Consider the following 17,556-nt stretch of genomic DNA (forward strand, 5'->3'; position numbering starts at 1 on the left):
TCTTTTTTTAAAGAATTATTTAATTTATTATCATCATTATTATTCATTTAATTTGACTAGAAAGAGAGAGTAAGTGAAAGTAGGAAAGCAAGCCTCCAGGTCTGGGACTTAAGCCATGGTTAGCCAGGTGGGAGTCAAGCACCTTAACCACCACGCCACCTGCTGGCCCCCTTAACAAATGAAATTTTTATGTCCATTCATCAAAGAGTCTTTTACATCTTTCTGGGTCTATTCATCTGCAGACAGGAGTAGATGTTGTAACCAGGTTCTTCATATAATATGTGATGTCCAATCTTCATCCGCTGTGCAATTTCTTTAAGATGAAAGGAGTGACTCTCAGCAGGGCCACATAGATGAGGAAATTCCATATGGAGGAGATGACGCCTTCATGCATCTTCAGTTTCATGTCCTCCGGGGTCAGTTTCCCCAGGAGGCCCTGAATCCAGAACATGGCAGGTCTGCCTCACAGGCTTTCAGTCAACTGCACTCTGCTGTCCTAGGTAGATGCCTCACCGGTAGCATGGTGACTGAGGCATTAGACTCCCACAAGGCTGATGGTGGTTTGAGTCCTGGACCTGACAGCTTGCTTTTTTCACTTTCTCTTTCTTTCCCTGTCTCTCTGGTGAACACACATGCCCTACAGCAACATTTTTAAAAAATTAAATAAATAATTATTTAACAAACAGAAAACTTTAACTGAATTTGGGATCAAATTTCTTTCTACTCTCTTTCCAAACTCACTTGGTTAGTGGCAATTTTTAAAAAAGATGTATTTATTTAATTCCATTTGTTATTATTATTTTTTCAATTTGATCAGAGAGAGACAGAGAGAAAGGGAAAGTGAGAAAAGGAACCTCAGTTGGCCATGCCGGAGTCCAGCACCTTTAACCACCATGCCACCTGCTGGCTCATCCCCTTTTTTTATATACTACCTTGTATTTTATGAATCCTTATCTTACATCCTCTTTGGCACACAATAGAGTATAATTAAATATACAGTGTTTATACATAGGGACAGTGCCTGCCTGGCAGGATTTTTCACCGCCATCTTTGTGTTTACTCTAGACATTTTTTTTTTTGAAGGTTTTTGCTATAGGGCGCATGCGCTCGCCAGAAAGACAGAGAGAGACAGAGAGACAGAAAGTGAGAAATCACCCCCCCTCAGGGGGTTTGGCCACGCTGCAATCCCTTCTCCTCCATTCTCCTCTCGGGATCTTGGGCACACAAGCAAGCGCGCCCGGCGTTCAAATCGGGTCAGCTACATGGGAGTTCAGCGACATAGCCATTAAGCTAACTGCTGGTCCCTCTAGACATTTTTTTTTTCCTTTGGAGAGATTTTCACTGTAGGGCGCGTGCGCTCGCCAGACAGACAGACAGAGAGAGACATAGAGACCGAAAGCGAGAAATCACCCCCCAGGGGGCATGGTCACGCTGCAATCCCTTTTCCTCCATTCTCCTCTCGGGATCTTGGGCACGCTCGCACACGCGCCCGGCGTGAGTTTTAAGCCACCGGGTCCGGGACGTGAACCGCGGTCAACTACGTGGGAGTCCAGTGACATAGCCATTACGCTAACTGCTGGTTCCCCCTCTAGACATTCTTTTAGCTGGGTCAAACACCATATGCTCACAGTTGATGAGCCATTGGAAGCAATTTGGCACTGGTGCCTAACTTTAAAAAAGGGTCCCGCAAATGCTAACTTCATTTGAAATTTCTTCCAGCCCCAGAGACGTTACCTGGCGGCATAACGTCCCAGTCTGGTAGAGGGACTGAACCCTTCTCTAGCTTTCTCTCCCTGCGGCGTCTTTTGCCAGATTAGTTCCGCTGGAGTGTAGGGTAAAGGAGAGGTTAGAGGCGACGCAAAAGCTGAGTTTGGTAAACGCAGAGGAGTGGAAGGCTCCCGGTGGGCGAGGGGATCCGGTTTCTCTGTAAGTGGAGAGAGAAGTCCGATCGCAGGCGGAGGCGGAGGAGGAGATGGACACCGGCGGCCAGGACCGAAGCCCCGGAGTCAGGTGGCCATGCCGGCGGCGTAGGATGCTTGGTGCGGCCCGCGGTGCCCGACTGGCTCGGGCAGCCGAGGAAGGTGGACGGCCTGCACGAGAGAAGCGCCGGGGAAGTAGGGAACTTAGTGCTGGGTAAGTAGGGAGCGCAACCCACCCAGATCACGTGAGGCTCCCTCCCAACCTCGCGCACCCCCTCCTTCCCGAGGTTGGGCTGCAATGGCAGTCAAACGGCCTCTCAGGGAAGTGGACACTACTCGTTCAACCACCCAGCGCTGGAGTCCCTCCTGCTTGGCGGTTAGCCAAGGCGTCCTGTATTTGGTTGATTAAGAATTTCGCCACAGGGCGCTGCCCTCGCAAGAGACAGAGCGATGGAAAATGAGAAATCACCCCTTAGCCTCTTCTTCTCCCCCCGGCTGGGTGTGATTTTCCAGCAGAGGGGTCTGGGGCCCCAACCCTGGTGGCCCATGTGGGAGCTCCTAGCCCGAGGGGCAGAAAGTGCCCAGCGCGCCCACTTCAGGTCACCAGGACTCCGCTCCAGCCCCAGCTCCTGCCCTTCCTGGCTGGTTACCCCCACTCCGCCTGTTTCCTCCGGAAAGTGGGGCTATTCACTACACGCACTTCTTAGGACTATTGTGATGAATAAATGACACAAGGGACAATGGCAGTGGTCATTATTATCACCTCTAGGCGCTCTCCCCGGGGCGGGGCGTGGGCAAAGGTGGGTGACGTGGGCGGGAACCGCCCCAAATTCTCGCAGTCTCCTCCACCTGCCCAGCTGGGCCAGGATCTGTTCCGGTCGGTGCCAAAGCTTGGGAGTCTGCTCCGCTGCTCGGCTCCGGGAGATCCGGCCTCCGAGGGCTGCGGGATTCGGGATGGCTTTGGCTGGGTGAGTGTCGCCCGCGCAGAGGAAGGCGGGCGGTCAAACTTGGTCACCCCCGAGCGCCGCTGGCCTCGGGCCATCTGGGAACGGGCAGGTGCGGGGGCGCAGACGTCGGGACCATTAGTGCTGACTTTGCCTTCTTAAGTTCAACAAGTCCCCTCGTGGGTGGCGACACTGTGAGCAGACTGTGGGACCGGGTTGGAAGCTTTGCGCTCTGACGCGAACGCTGCGCCTTCAGGAAGAAGGAACGCTGGTTTTGCTGTGGGAAACTTCGACGTGGCGATGGTCTCTGGACAATCTAGGGGTTCGAGCGTGACATTCCGTCTAGGAAGCACAGGGTTCTGGACTCGCTGTTCGAGACCTGCAGGTGCTGACCAGGGTTGAGATCTTTCTCACGCTGGAGACCCACTCGCCGTCAGCGGGATGTGAGTACCCGCGCGCCGGGCCGCCAGCTCTGGGCAGTCTGAGAACCGTGCCGGGTCCCTCTGCAGCTTCTGAAAACAGCTGGCAGAGTCAGGGATTTTGGAACGTCGGTTTTGAGGTCCAGACGCACAGCCACAAAGCAGAAGGACCATTGTTAGGAGGTCTCTCACGCTAAAGAACCTCTACAGAGTAATACTTAACGTAGAAAAAAAATTAACTTGGAAGTCTAATTACTTTGCATAAACTACCAAGAAATATCAGAAATACATGTCGTGCTCTTTTATGACCAAAGTTTGTTTTACAGACTCTATAGCAATCATTAAACACCAATAAAGAAATCATCTTGTGAAAATGCAAGATCTTGGAGGATCAGCAGGTGGCATGGTGGGTGAGGTGCTGGACACTCCCACATGTCAAACCATGTTCAAGTCCCAGCCCTGGTGGCTTGCTTTCTCACTTTTCCTCTCTATTTCTGTATCTATCTCTGGTCAAATTTAAATAAGTGAGTGAATACATAAAATAAAATAAATAATTAAAAAAGATACATAGTAAAAAAAATTTTCAAAAGAAAATGTGAAATCTTAAAAAAAAAAAAAAAAAAAGACTCAAGGATGACATTTTACAAGTATTAAAAAGAAGGGGTTGGCAACTGGCAGATGGCGTGGTGGTTAGGGGCTCTGGACTCCCACATACATGGTCGACCATAGTTTGAGTCCTGGACCTGGTGGATTGCAGGATCACCAGATAGCCTACTGGTTATGGCTCTGAACTCCCACATGGTCCACCGCATGGATTCTCTGATGACTGCGTGGGTGTGCATGGGTGTTCCAAATTCCTAAAATTTCTAGAGGAGAATGGAGTAGAAGGATTGCAGTGTGGTCATCTCCTTGGGGAGTGATTTCTTCCTTTCTGTCGCTCTGGCAAGCTTCTGCATGCTACAGCAAAATTTCTCTCTCAAAAAACAAAAAAAAAAAAATTAGAAGAAGAAGAAGGAGTTAGAGAGAAGCACTCCCTGAACATAGGACGTGCTGGATGGAGGGCAGTACCAGTCCTTACATCCCTCATGTCCCTGTCCCTAGCTAAGGCTTCCCTTCAGCATTTTTTTCCCCAAGACTACACCCACCCCCATGATCCTGAATGGTGGCCAGGAAGGCAGCTGGGGGTTCTGACTCCAGGCTGGGGATTTCAAGCAGGCAAGTCCTTGGCAAACTTGACTTTTCCTTCAAATGTCTGTAAGGCTGGACTCATGCACCTAAAGTCTATGATTTAATTGACAAGTCTGCGATCTTTATACCTCTGCCATCTGAAGGCTACTGTGACATAGGGGAACCAATGTTTCTTCCTCTGGTTTCTGATTCCTGCCTTCTGAGGTAATGTGGTTCACCCCAATATATCCTAGCAACCCAGAAAATGATCATGCAGTGCCATGCTGGAAACTCAATACGTGTTAGTTAAATATTAAATTCATTTTGTTTCATTCCATATGGGGCACTTTTCAAAAATGATGTATAGGCCCTGTTCTAGATTGTTCCAGCAGTGATCTGGCAGCACCTTTTGACCCATAGCTGCTATCCTCCCCACTTTACAATTGCAAAAATCAAGGAAGTTGCCCAAGGACCACAGGGGAAGGAGCAAACTGGAGTTCAACTTCCCTGAGGCTAAAGTCTATGCCTTTTCATTGCATGAATATTTTATTAATATTTCACTTAACAAATGTTTGATGCTCCTATGATATGCTAGGCACTGTTCTAGATTCTAGGAATACAGCTGTCCTGACTGCTTGGTTAAGTAGGGACCCTAGCATATTTAATGTCATCTGAAGATCAGCTATCTCCATCTTCAGATTTTCATCCCAGCATTCTTTTTCTTTTTCTTTTTTTTTTTGGAGAGGTTTTTTTTTGGTTTTTGTTCTTGTTTGGAGAGATTTTCGCTATAGGGCGCGTGCGCTCACCAGACAGACAGAGAGAGACATAGAGACAGAAAGCGAGAAATCACCCCCCAGGGGGGATGGTCACGCTGCAATCCCTTCTCCTCCATTCTCCTCTCAGGATCTTGGGCACGCACGCACACACGCCCAGCGTGAGTTTAAGCCACCGGGTCCAGGACTCAAACCGTGGTTGACTACATGGGAGTCCAACTACATAGCCATTAGACGCTAACTGCTGGTCCCCAGCATTCTTACTCTTCAGCATCCTCTCACTGCACATTCCTTAATGCATTATTTTTTAAAAATAATTATTTTATTTAACTTTATTTATTTATTCATTCATTCACTCATTCATTCATTTATTTATTTTTTTGAGAGGTTTTTGCTATAGAGCGCATGCGCTCGCCAGACAGACAGAGAGAGACAGAGAGACAGAAAGTGAAAAATCACCCCCCAGGGGGGATGGCCATGCTGCAATCCCTTCTCCTCCATTCTCCTCTCGGGATATTGGGCATGCACGCATGCATGCCCGGCGTGAGTTTCAAGCCACCAGGTCCAGGACGTAAACCCTGGTTGACTGCCTGGGAGTCCAGTGACATAGCCATTATGCTAACTGCTGGTCCCTATTTATTCATTTATTTTCATTTGACCAGAGGGACAGAGTGAGACACACACACACATACACATACAGAGAGAGACAGAGAGAAAGAGAAAGCAAGTTGCCAAGTCTGGGACTCAAACTGTAGTGGGTCATGTGGGAATCTAGCTCACTTAACCACCATGCCACCTCCTGGCTCCCGCTTAATGCATTCTTCAACTAAACTTTCATATGGCTATGAATTTCTCTCTAAGTACTGCTTTAGCTGCATTTAAAAATTCCATCCCCTTCCTTCTGGAGTCAGAAGTATTTTCAGTAATCGTCATGTAATGATTATTTTTTTTTACATCTTTCATTCTAAGATAGTTCACTAAAATTAAAATACAGTTTTTGGGTCGGCTGTTGGCTGGTGGTTAAAGAAGCTGGATCCCAGGGAACTGGCAGGTGGCGTGGTGGTTAAGGCACTGGACACTCCCACATGGCTGACCATGGTTCAAGTCCTGGACCTGGTGGCTTGCTTTCTCACTTTCCTCTCTCTCTCTGTCTCTCTCTGGTCAAATTAAAAAAATGAATGAATGAATGAATAAAATTGAATAAAATAATTAAAAAAAAAAAAGAAGCTGGATCCCACATGACTGAGTGTATGACTGGAGTCACTGACCTGGTTGCTTGAAAAACATGTTGGGTGTGTATGCCTGGGTACCCACAATCCAGAGAGAATGAAGGGATTGAGGTGTGGCCATCCCTCCTGGGGGGTGATTTTTCTCTGTCTCCAGCAAGCACACACACTCTATAGCAAACAAAACCAAACCACAGTTTTTAAAGATATTCTAATTGGTTGACATATTTTCTATATAAATCAGAATGATCAATTTATACTTACCAAATAAAACTATTCACCTGACAATTTGTATTGTTTTGCTGTTTTAAATTTTAAAAACCAATTAAAAACTTGGGCCAGCAGATGGTTACATTGCTAGACTTCCACATAACCGACTGTGGTTTGAGTCCTGGACTCTGTGGCTTGAAAATCATGCCGGGCACGTGTGCATGTGTGCCCAGGATCCCAGGAGGAGAATGGAGGAGAAGGAATTGCAGTGTGGTCATCCCCCCTAGGGGGTGATTTCTCACTTTCCCTCTCAATGTCACTGTCTCTTTGGTGAGTGCACGTAACTTAAGGCAAAAACCTTTAAACAAACAAACAAACAAACAAAAAACAAACAAAGTGGTCATACAGACTAACAGAATTGAAATATTTGAAGGTTGGTTTCTTCATCTTTCAAGTCATTGTGCTATGAAGGTTTATTTGACATCTGCCCATGGGGAAGAAGAGGTAATACTGCAGGACAAAGGCTCCACTGGTCTATAAACTGGCTTGAACAACTCTATGTGTTCTCAATATATTCTGATTGTAAGCTACCTCTCAAGAAGGAACCCACAGAGCTGAGCTAGGTGTGCGTTGGGAGTTAATGTTTAACTGTGAGTTCTTCTGATTAACTTCCATGTAGAATATACTTTTCATAGAAATATGCTCATTTAAAGCCTGTGTTTGTTGTAGAGCCACTGAATGAACCACCACCAAAGCCAGATTAAATTTAAAGGGAGTCTTTATTAGCTGGCCAGTGACTACAGTCTGAGGTTCGGGGGGGGGGCGGAGGGTGGGGTGGGAGGAGGGCGCCAAGTGTCAGCACTGTAGCCCCGACTGAAGTTGGGAGTCGTCTTTTTATAGGCGGTCTGTTACCAGGGATTTCTATGCAAGCAGTTACAGAAGCTGAATCAAGCAGGTTAATTATGCCTCAGGGGAGTTTCATGCAAGCAGTTACATTGCTAAACAAAAGGGTTTCCGGCTAGTTAGCAAAGACAGTAGCAGGTACAGGGTGGCATCCTGGATATGGTTTTCCATATGGCTAGCACAAGCTATTCTCTCACGGAAAAAGCAAGCAGGTTTACAAAAGCAGACAGCCATGTTAGGGGAAGGGAACAAAATGGACAAACAGTTGTTCATGTGCAAGATCTACTACGCAGCCTTCCACAATACTATATTATTGTATTACTTGATTTGCTATAGGACATGTGCACTTGCTGGAGAGAGGAGAGAGAGAGTGAGAAATCACCCCCCTCCGCCGCAAGGGGGATGGCCACATTGCGATCGCAGCTGCTCCATTCTTCTCCAGCACATGTGCCCAGTATGTTTTTCAAGTCACCGGCTCTGAACTTGAACTGCTCAGTTGACCGTGTAGGATTTACGCCTTATCCTCTATGCCATCTGCTGGCCCCAGTCTCACGGTCTTGTTTGTTGGTTTGCTTTGCTATAGGGTGTGTGTGCTCACCAGCCAGAGCCAGAGAGAGAGAGAGAGAGAGCGAGAGAGAGAGGAAGTGAGAAAGAGAGAGAGAGAGAGAGAGAGAGGAAGAGAGAAATCACCCCTCTCCCCGCCAAGGTGGATGACCATGCCACAAGTCCTTCTCCTCTAGGGGTTTTGGTCATGCACACACGCGCCTGGTGTGTTTTTCAAGTCAGTGTCCAGGACTCCAGACTCAAAGTTGGTTATGTGAGATCCAGCCTCCCCAACCACCATGACATCTGGCTGGCCTTGCTTTGTGTCCTTGAATGCTGTTATTTAGTGGGTAAAGTCATGACCACTCTTATCTGCCTAGTAGATCAGGCATTTGATTTTTAGAAAATTTTTAAATTGCCAGAGCAAGAGAGAGAGTGCAAGCAAAAAATCTTCTTATAGAGAATGGTCACACCACAGTCCCTTCTCCTGCATCTGTCCCTCCTTTTGGGATTTTGCCCTGTGTGTTTTTCAAGCCACCAGGTCCAGGACTTGAATTGCACTGTTGGCCATGTGGGATCCAGCACCATGCCACCATGCCACCGGGCAGCCTAAGACATAAGAGTTTAACATAATTTGCTTTTTTTTGTGTCCCAACAGCTCTAACATTCTGTGGCTCCTTAAGATGTCAGTCTTAATCTTAGGACTTGGAATTCTTTTATTTCTGTTCAGAAGTCTGTCCTATCAAACATCATTCAGTAGCCTCGAGCCAGAACGCCCACACTCTGCTTTGGGTGTCCAGGAGCTGAAGCTTCTACCTGAGGAGCGTCTCAGGAGCCTGTTTACCTACGATGGAATCTGGTGAGATACTGAGGGGTCTCTCATCCACTCCAGTCTGGACATCTCCCTTGCTTCGCCTATGGTGTTCTCTACCCTATGGTGTCATTTTACAGACGGTCCCCCACTTCCTGCAACTGCGATGATTCTCAAAACTGTAGGGACCAGGAAAGGGCTTGATCTATAGGGTACAGTCTGTGTTCTCTATAACACCTAGAAAAATCCTTTTAAACTTTGAAGGGCTGGGGCCAGCAGACGGCATAGCAATCATTGGATTCCCACATGGTCAACTGCCGTTAGAGTCCTAGACCTGGTGGCTTGAAAATCACACCAGGTGTGTATTTGTGCATGCCCAAGATCCTGGGAGAAGGATGGAGGAGAAGGGATTGTGGCATGACCATCCTCCCTGGGGGGTGATTTCTCACTTTTCCTCTTGCTATCTCTGTTTCTTTCTCTCTGGCACAGTACATATGCCCTAAGGCAAAAACCTCTCTAAAAAAAACAAAACAAAACAAAACAAAAACAAACAAAACCTTTGGAGGCCTGTTTGACCCAAAACTGCAGGAAGATGTAGCTGACTTCTTTTGCTATTGGGGCTGAGACGCCTTTGACATTCCTGTGGCCTTCAGGTTTAAAGAAGTAGGTGCAGGGGATAACTCACGGGAGGGGGAGTCTTCAGCCTCCAGCCTTTCTCTTCCCCTGCTCCCTGTGTCTCTGAGAAGGGGGGGTTCTAAGGTTGGAACCCAGTTAGGACAGTCAGATGTGGGGAAGGAGGTTTTTGGGGTGAATAACACAGTGGATTAGGTCTCAGGTCACCCCTCACCCACTAGCCTGTTGGCCTGGTTGTATTTATAGTCCTGTTGCTTGTTTTTAGGCTCTTCCCTAAAAGTCAGTGCAAATGTGAAGCCACCACGCAGGAGAGAAGTTACAACTTGCAGGATGCCTACAACCAGAGCGACCTGCCGGCAGTGAAAGCGAGGAGACAAGCCGAATTTGAACACTTTCAGAGGAGGTAATGCGAGGGCCCCGGGGCATAGTGAACGCTGTGTTCTAAGGGTGTGGGCTCCAGGAGAAAAAGAGGAAAGCTCCTCTTGTGGGAGTTCCTGGAAAGAACTGGTGGGAATAAATACCAGGGAACGGGTACTGGGTCCTTAATGAAGATTTATAAAACTTTGCATGTGTAGCATTGCATAACAAAAGAAAAACAAACAGGTGGAAAAGGAAAAAGGAAGAGCATTTGAAATCACAGAGTGCGGTGGATGGCACAGCCTCCGGCCACAATAGGCATGGGAGTTGCACTGTTTTATTCGTGTGTATGTGGAGAATGTATCGTCCTCTCCTAGGCAAGGAGACAGCCTTTTTAAAATAAGGACTGCAAAATGTGTACACTCAGGCTGTGTCGTATCAACTACAATTGTTGTTTGAAAGGGTGCCATTGACTCATGCTGGCTCATGTCAAAAAGTAATTTGTGTGGGGGGAGCGGCAGGTGGTGTGGGTTAAGGTTAAGGCTGGTGGACTCCTTAATGGCCAACTGCAGTTCAAATCCTGAACCTGGTGACTGGATTTCTCACTTTCCCTCTCTCTCTCTCTCTCTCACGCTATCCCTCTCTGGTCAAAAAAAAAAAAAAATAATGTTAAATAAAATAATTTTTTAAAAAAAAAAAAAAGGTAATTTGTTGAAAGGGTGCTGGGGCCTCACCAGAAGCATGGGTGGTGGGATACGATGACCAGGCTGAGAGCGGGCTAAGAACCACGGGAGCACTGAAGGCCTGGCCAGGCTCCAGGGCCATCGGGTTTCCATGTTGCCATGGCCTCAGTGACAAACTGTTCCCAGGCCACTGTCCAAGTGCTCAATTAATTGAGTCTAAGTCATGAATCTAAAGGAAGGGAGAGGGATCTGCAGATGGTGTAATGGTTACATCGCTGGACTTCTACCTAGTCGACTATGGTTTGAGTCCCAGACCCAGCGACTTAAAACTCACACTGGGCACGTGAGTGTGTGTGCCCAAAATCCTGAGAGGAGAATGGAGAAGGGACTGCAATGTGATCGTCTGCCCTTGGGAGTGATTTCTTGCTTTCTGTCTCTATCTCTCTGGCAAGTGCATGTGCCCTATAGCAAACAAATCTCTAAAAAATATAGGAAGGGAAAGATCCCACTGGGTTTGATTTTTAGAGACAGCCACTACCCCCCCAACTGCCTACAAATGGAAAGCTCCCCAGAAAAGACATAGGGCACCAGCAGGGGGTGTTGAAAGCCGGAAGCTGGAATACAGAGTGATTCTGCCACAGATGTAGGGCTGTGTGTGAGGCTGTCGGGCTCTGTAGTTAGCAGTGGTACCTTCAGCCCTACAGCCTCCACCTCCTGCCAGGTGACCCTGGGCACCTGTGGCGCCAGCTCCCACCAGGTGAGCCTAGTGTCCTGTGGCTCCCACCTGTGATAAGCTGTCACCCCAAGCAGAGCCTGTCCTCCCCTCTCACCCTCGGCTGGCCTCCTGCCAGGACAGCACCCCTGTTGTCTCCTGGTTTCTCTCTGCCATTTTCCCAAGCTCCCGGCACAGTGGACGACACAACGTGAGGCCAATAACTGTGTGGGATAAGAGGATGGTGTGCGGGGAAGCGCAGGGATCACGATTAGGAAGATGGCTTTCCTGTCCTGGGAAATGCAGGACTGGTGAAAGAAACCATGTCTGTCTCCAGCAGGGAATGCTCAGGTGTGCAAACTGCAGGAGGCACCTTGGGAGGGGAGGAGAACCAGGAAAGGGATCCGAAGAGGTGGAAAGGGTAAGGTTGGGGAGGGCAGGTGAGTGCCTGCCGGGAGGGACACTAGTCTGGAAGGAGCTGGGAAGAAAGAATTCAAAGACGGAACTGATTCCAAACAGGGGAGACTGAGGAACTGGCAGAGCTCCCGCCACGTCCTCACCTGCCCCACCATCACCTGCAGTCAATGCGGGTGTGGACCAAAGGAAACCGCCCAGCGATAGCGACTGCTGCGGACTGGGTCTGTGCCAGTGAGCAGGGAGAGGCTTGGCTGCTCCCGGACCTCAGCTCTTCCTCGTGAGCTGATGGGACACCTCCTGCGCCTGCGCGGAGCCAGGTCCGGAGTTAGAACCGCATACATCCAGTAGGGCCTGCTCTCAACGGGCGTCCTGCTGTGTGACGGAGCGGATGTTCCAATCAGTGCATTGGTGTCTGAGCTCCCCACTTCCAGGAAGGGGGTTTCGCCCATTTCTATGTCCCCAGTTTAGTACAGAGCTCGGTAGTCAGGAGAGGAGAGTGTAATAGGCAGGAGGCCATGTGTGACCCTGCGGACTTCTGAGTCCTTCTCCCTTCCTGAGGGAAGAAGCAAGTTGGAGGGCCAAGATTCAAGCATGAAGCAGAAGGTGATGGGGCAGCCAGTGACATGGTGGTTAAGGTGACTTGATCCAATGCGGCCAGCCGAGTGATTCAAGTCCTGAACCTGGCTACTTGAAAAAAAAGAAAAACCAACAAACAAAAAAGCCCATGCCAGATGCATGTGTGTGTGCTGCGCATGGCCAAAATTCTGGGAAAAGAAAGAGGATAATGTGGAGTGGCTATCCCCCCAGGAGGTGGTTTCTCAGTTTCCCCCCCTCTCTCTGGCAAGTGCACACACTCTATAGCCTCCCTCCAATATATATAATATACATATAATATAGATGTGTGTGTGTATATACATACATATATGCATGTATTATGTGTGTGTGTCTGTGTGTGTGTGTGTATAACAATGACAGATCTTGATAGGTCTAGGTACATTGATGGGGAAAGCGCTCTCATGTTTTCTAAGTCAAAGCAAGACGCAGAAGGCTTACCCCACGCTCTACCATTGGTGCCTGCTTTACGCTCTGGCTACCAGGAAGTTCAGCTGAGGCAGCCATGGTGGCTGGGTTGGTCTCTGTGACCTGATCATATCTTCTCTTTTTGCTGGTTGTAACTGTTATCTTTATGTTCTCTTTATGTAATAAACTGTCTCAGTGCCTTTCTAGGATTAGAAGCTGGAGAAATAAAGAGAGTGGGGTGAGAAGCTGCTTTTGGTTTGAGGCTCTGTGGGCGGGCACCCCTTGGAGGACTACCCAGAGACCGGGTCAGGGCAGCTGCTGACTTCCCCATTCTGAACCTGCAGAGAAGGGCTGCCCCGTCCACCGCCGCTGCTGGCTCAACCCAACCTCCCCTTCGGGTACCCAGTCCACGGAGTGGAGGTGATGCCCCTGCACACAGTGCCCATCCCAGGTGGGTCCAGCGACATCCTCGGACGACCCAGGTCACATCCTTACTCTTCCCAGGCCAAAGGAAGGAGCAGGAGGGGACAGTCATTCATGGGTACTGGCCAGGGCCTCAGCACAATGCAGGTGATGAGGCTGAATGAGGTTTCATTTCGTGTTAGCCCCACCGTTCCCACAGCTGGGAATCTCCTGTAGTAGCTCTGATCTCCCTGGGGGCTCCAAAATAGCACGGAAGAGGACAGGATTTGTGTGCCTTTAAGAGTCCTGGGACATAATTGGATTCTTGGTGTCCTCCAACATCCTGGGAGCAGGCCAAGTACAAGCCCATTCCCAGGGAGTGCATCTGAAAAGGAATATTTATGCCAGTTAAAACTACCCTCCCAGAGGTAGCAGGTGGCATAATGGTTGACACTGAATTCCCGCGTGGCCAACCATGGTTTAAATTTGGAATTGGGGACTTAAAACTTATGCTGTGTGCATGTGTATGCATACCCAGACTCCCAAGAGGAGACTGAAAGAGAAGGGATTGCCGTGTGGCCATCCCCCCCTGGGTGGGGGTGATTTCTCGCTTTCTGTCTCTCTGTCTCTCCAGCATGTACCCTATAGCAAAAATCTCTTAAAAACAAAACAAAACAAACAAACAAACAAACAAAAACCTACCCCCCAACTGCAGTTTGAGTCCCAGACTCAGAAGTCTAAAAAGGATATTGGGCACGTGTGCACTTGTGCCCAAGAAGAGGATGGAAGAGAAGGGATTGCAGCGTGGCCATCCCCTTGGGAGATGATTTCTCACTTTTTGTCTCTCTGTCTCTCCAGTGAGCACATGTACCTATAGCAAAAATCTCTCTCTGAAAAAATAAGGATGCCGACAGGGGAAGTGAGGTGAGCCTGGCTCACTTAGCTTGGGGCCAAGGTTCAGCTCTATTCCCCGTCCTCTCTGGGGAGATGGCCACACAACAGTCCCTTTGCCTCCATTCTTCTCCTGGGATTTTGAGCATGCACACACACACGCCCGGTGTGAGTTTAAGCCACTGGGTCTGGGTCTCAAACCGCGGTCTACTACATGGGAGCCAGCGACATAACCCTTACGTCAGCTGCTGGTCCTTTGAATTAGAATTTTTTAAAAAAATTGTTTTATTTAACTTTATTTATTTTAACTTGACCAGAGAGAGACAGAGTGAGAGAGAGAGAGAAAGCAAGCTTCCAGGTCCAGGACTCGAACCATAGTTGGCCATGTGGGAGTCTAGCGCCCTTAACCACCACGCTACCTGCCAGCCCCTTGAATTAGAATTTTAATTATTTGGGGTCAGCCCATGGCATGGTGGTGAAGGCGGCTGGATCCCGCATGACCAACTGAGTAGTTGAGTCCTGGACTCAGAGGCCTGAGAAACATGCCGTGTGCATGCACGTGCACACCCAAGACCCTGAGAAGAGGAAGAAAGTGGAGAAGGGATGGCAGCACGATCGTGCCCTGGTGGGGGCAACGCTTTCTCACTTTCTGTCTCTGGCCGTGCATGTGTTCGCTGGCAAATGTAAAAAGTTGAATTGGTCCCAAGAACAGTTATAAACACACATAAAATAAACACATTTGGGGTGAGTTGCTAGTGTTTTTGTGAATAGGCATTTGAAAAAGATTTTCCATTTTGGTGGATTCATTTTTTTATTGTGGTAAAACATACATAACGTGAAATTCCCCACGCTGACCATTTTTAAGGACACAGTTCAGTGGCATTAAGTGTCGTCACGTGTTAGTACGATCACTGCCACCGTCCATCTCCAGAACTTTTTCATCATCCCTGACTAACACTTTTTTTTTTTAAACCATAGGGTGCATGCGCTCGCTCAAGAGAGACAGAAACAGTGAAAAATTACCCCCCGGGAGGATGACTGCACCGTAATCTCTTCTCCTCCATTCTCCCGCAATTTTGAGCACGCACACACATGTGCCCAGTGTGATTTTCAAGCCACTGGGCTTAGGACTCAAACTGTGTTGGCCATGTGGGAGCCCAACGCCTTAACCTCCATGCCACCTGTTGGCCCCCAACTACAACCTTATACCCACCTAACAATGCCTCTCGCTCAGCCTTCCCGCAGCGGCTGGCCACCACCCTTCTGCTCTCTGTGTCTGTATTTGTGATAACTCGCAGTCTCTCATATAAGGAGGGGCCCTTATTTCTCTTATTTCTCCCTTGTTTCCTTCCCAGCAGTAACAGGGGTACCAGGAAGGGGGTGAATTAATTCACAGCACCCAAAGCTGAGGATGGGCATCAGCAGTTTCAGAACCAGTGGGGTTCGGGAAAGACCGCGGATCTCCATCTAACAGAGCCCTGGGGGAGGTGTGTCTGCAAACACGGGTAGGAGTGACGCTTGCAGGGACTCTGAAAGGATGTGGAGGGCCCAGCCAGGCAGGGGGAGCATCGGGGATCTTGGCGTCCTCCCGGGTGATGGGTTTATTCTTGTCCTTCTGTTGTCCAGGTCTCCAGTTTGAAGGACCAGAGGCCCCTGTCTACGAGGTGAGTGCTCTTCCAGCCCTCTGCATGTGGCGTCCTGTCCTCATTCCCGTAATTGCGGCTGGCCTCAGCTTCAGGCAGAGTACCTCACCAGGCTAAACCCAGGCATGAGCCCAAGGTGGGCAGAGGGAGGAATGGTGCTATTTCCAACCACTGGGGAGGCCAGAGTCCCTAGAGGACTGCCAAGACCATGCAGAGCACTGGCCACTTTGGCAGCAGCTGCAGGCCCGGGCTCTGTGCCATGTCACCTCTGGCTGGGTCAGGGCCAGCCAGCCAGAAAGAGTCCTGTGCCCTGCCTTTCTTTCCCCACGGAATATAGCTCCAAAGCAAGGGACGCAGACTCGTCTGATCATGGGACCAAAGGCCCATTCAGATCCCTATCTGAAAAGGAGGCTGGAAATGTGGCTTTAGTTTTGTCACTTCTGTGCTCTACAGAGGTTGGGCTGGTGACGAGTGAGCAAACTGGCCAAGTGGCTCTGTCTCCCAGGGGCCTTCTCTGTCCCCTGAGTGAAGTCCCCACCACCCTGTCACTTTCTCATTACTCTCTATTAACCATCTTCATAAACCATGTCTACACCCGAATCACCTTCTGTGTGTGATTACACGCTTACTGCCTCTCTTCCCCAGCAGAACGTAAACTTCTTTTTTTTTTTGGAGAGATTTTCACTGTAGGGCGCGTACGCTCGCCAGACAGATAGAGAGAGACATAGAGACAGAAAGCGAGAAATCACCCCCCAGGGAGGATGGTCACGCCGCAATCCCTTCTCCTCCTTTCTCCTCTCGGGATCTTGGGCACGCACGCACACGCGCCCGTGTGAGTTTTAAGCCACTGGGTCCGGGACACGAACCGCGGCCGAGTACGTGGGAGTCCAGCAACATAGCCATTACGCTAACTGCTGGTTCCCCAGAACGTAAGCTTCTTGAAGGCAGGGACTCTGTCTTACGTGCTCTTAATTTCCCAGTGCCTGTAACTTGTTCAGAAGGATTTGACCAAGAAAAGTTTAAAAAACAACAACTGGTGGAGTAAGCAGAAATCTAGAGGGCATGCGGAGAGCCAAGAGTTACTAATGTTACAAGAAACAGCCCTTGAAGACCTGGGGCCCTGAAAGTTACAGGACGCTAAAGCAACTCACCCCACCACGCCCTGATGCTTGTCCTCTGCCCTTGTGTGCTCTGCCCTCTGCTGGCCATCCTCAGGACATGCCTTTACCCCCGGAGATGATTTCCGCCCTGCATTGTAGTTTTTCTCTCTCATCCACCTAGGTCACGCTGACAGCTTCTTTGGGGACACTGAACACCCTCGCTGACATTCCAGATGGCGTGGTGCAGGGCAGAGGCCAGAAGCAGATGACCATCTCGACCCATGACCGGAAGATTTTGAAATTCATTCTCCAGCACGTGACATACACCAGCGTGGGGTACCAGCACAACAGGGTGGACACGGGTGAGAGCCTGTCCTTGCATTGCAAATTGCGTAGAGAACCAGAAAATAACCACCAGGCCCTCATGAAGTCTTCTTCCTCCAGGAAGCCTGCCTGATTTTTGAGATTCTTCCTTTGTTTTCGTTTCTAATTCCAGACACAATTTCCCAATTACTGCCACAAATACTCTCCCCACGTTGCCCCTGATCCCACAGTGACTCGAGCAGAGGACAGGCCACTTGTCTGTGCACTTTGTACATAGCGAACATTCACCTAGCGCATGATGAGGACCACCTGTCACCCAGCCCTGCGCTCTCGGAACTGGAGACTTCAGTGGTGGTAGAGGAGGGATCCAGTGTGCATTGGCATCTTGTCCTGTGCACAGACAGGAAATAAGGGATGCCTAGTCCCAAGGGTGACGACCTTGTCACCTGTCTCTTTCCC

At 49.1% G+C, this 17,556-nt stretch overlaps 1 protein-coding gene and 1 pseudogene across 3 annotated transcripts in view; one reads left to right on the plus strand and one right to left on the minus strand.

The window, feature by feature from the left end:
* Window positions 1–200: 200 nt before the first annotated feature.
* LOC102491991 (mitochondrial import receptor subunit TOM5 homolog pseudogene) lies at window positions 201–505 on the minus strand (annotated as a pseudogene).
* Window positions 506–2,712: 2,207 nt separating this feature from the next.
* Window positions 2,713–17,556, plus strand: part of B4GALNT2 (beta-1,4-N-acetyl-galactosaminyltransferase 2 (SID blood group)) — a 32,476-nt gene continuing 17,632 nt past the window's right edge. The window contains exons 1-7 of one of the 3 annotated variants that reach the window (XM_006166152.1): window positions 2,713–2,887; window positions 8,763–8,963; window positions 9,814–9,951; window positions 11,638–11,721; window positions 13,082–13,188; window positions 15,657–15,694; window positions 16,955–17,135. In XM_006166152.1, coding sequence (XP_006166214.1) covers window positions 2,874–2,887; window positions 8,763–8,963; window positions 9,814–9,951; window positions 11,638–11,721; window positions 13,082–13,188; window positions 15,657–15,694; window positions 16,955–17,135 — 763 coding nt within the window. In that variant the 5' untranslated portion in view covers window positions 2,713–2,873. The other 2 variants (XM_006166153.2, XM_006166154.1) reach the window with 2 other exon arrangements.

This window comes from Tupaia chinensis, unplaced genomic scaffold (assembly GCF_000334495.1).
Source record: "Tupaia chinensis unplaced genomic scaffold, TupChi_1.0 Scaffold144171_2, whole genome shotgun sequence".
Classification (NCBI taxonomy): domain Eukaryota; kingdom Metazoa; phylum Chordata; class Mammalia; order Scandentia; family Tupaiidae; genus Tupaia; species Tupaia belangeri.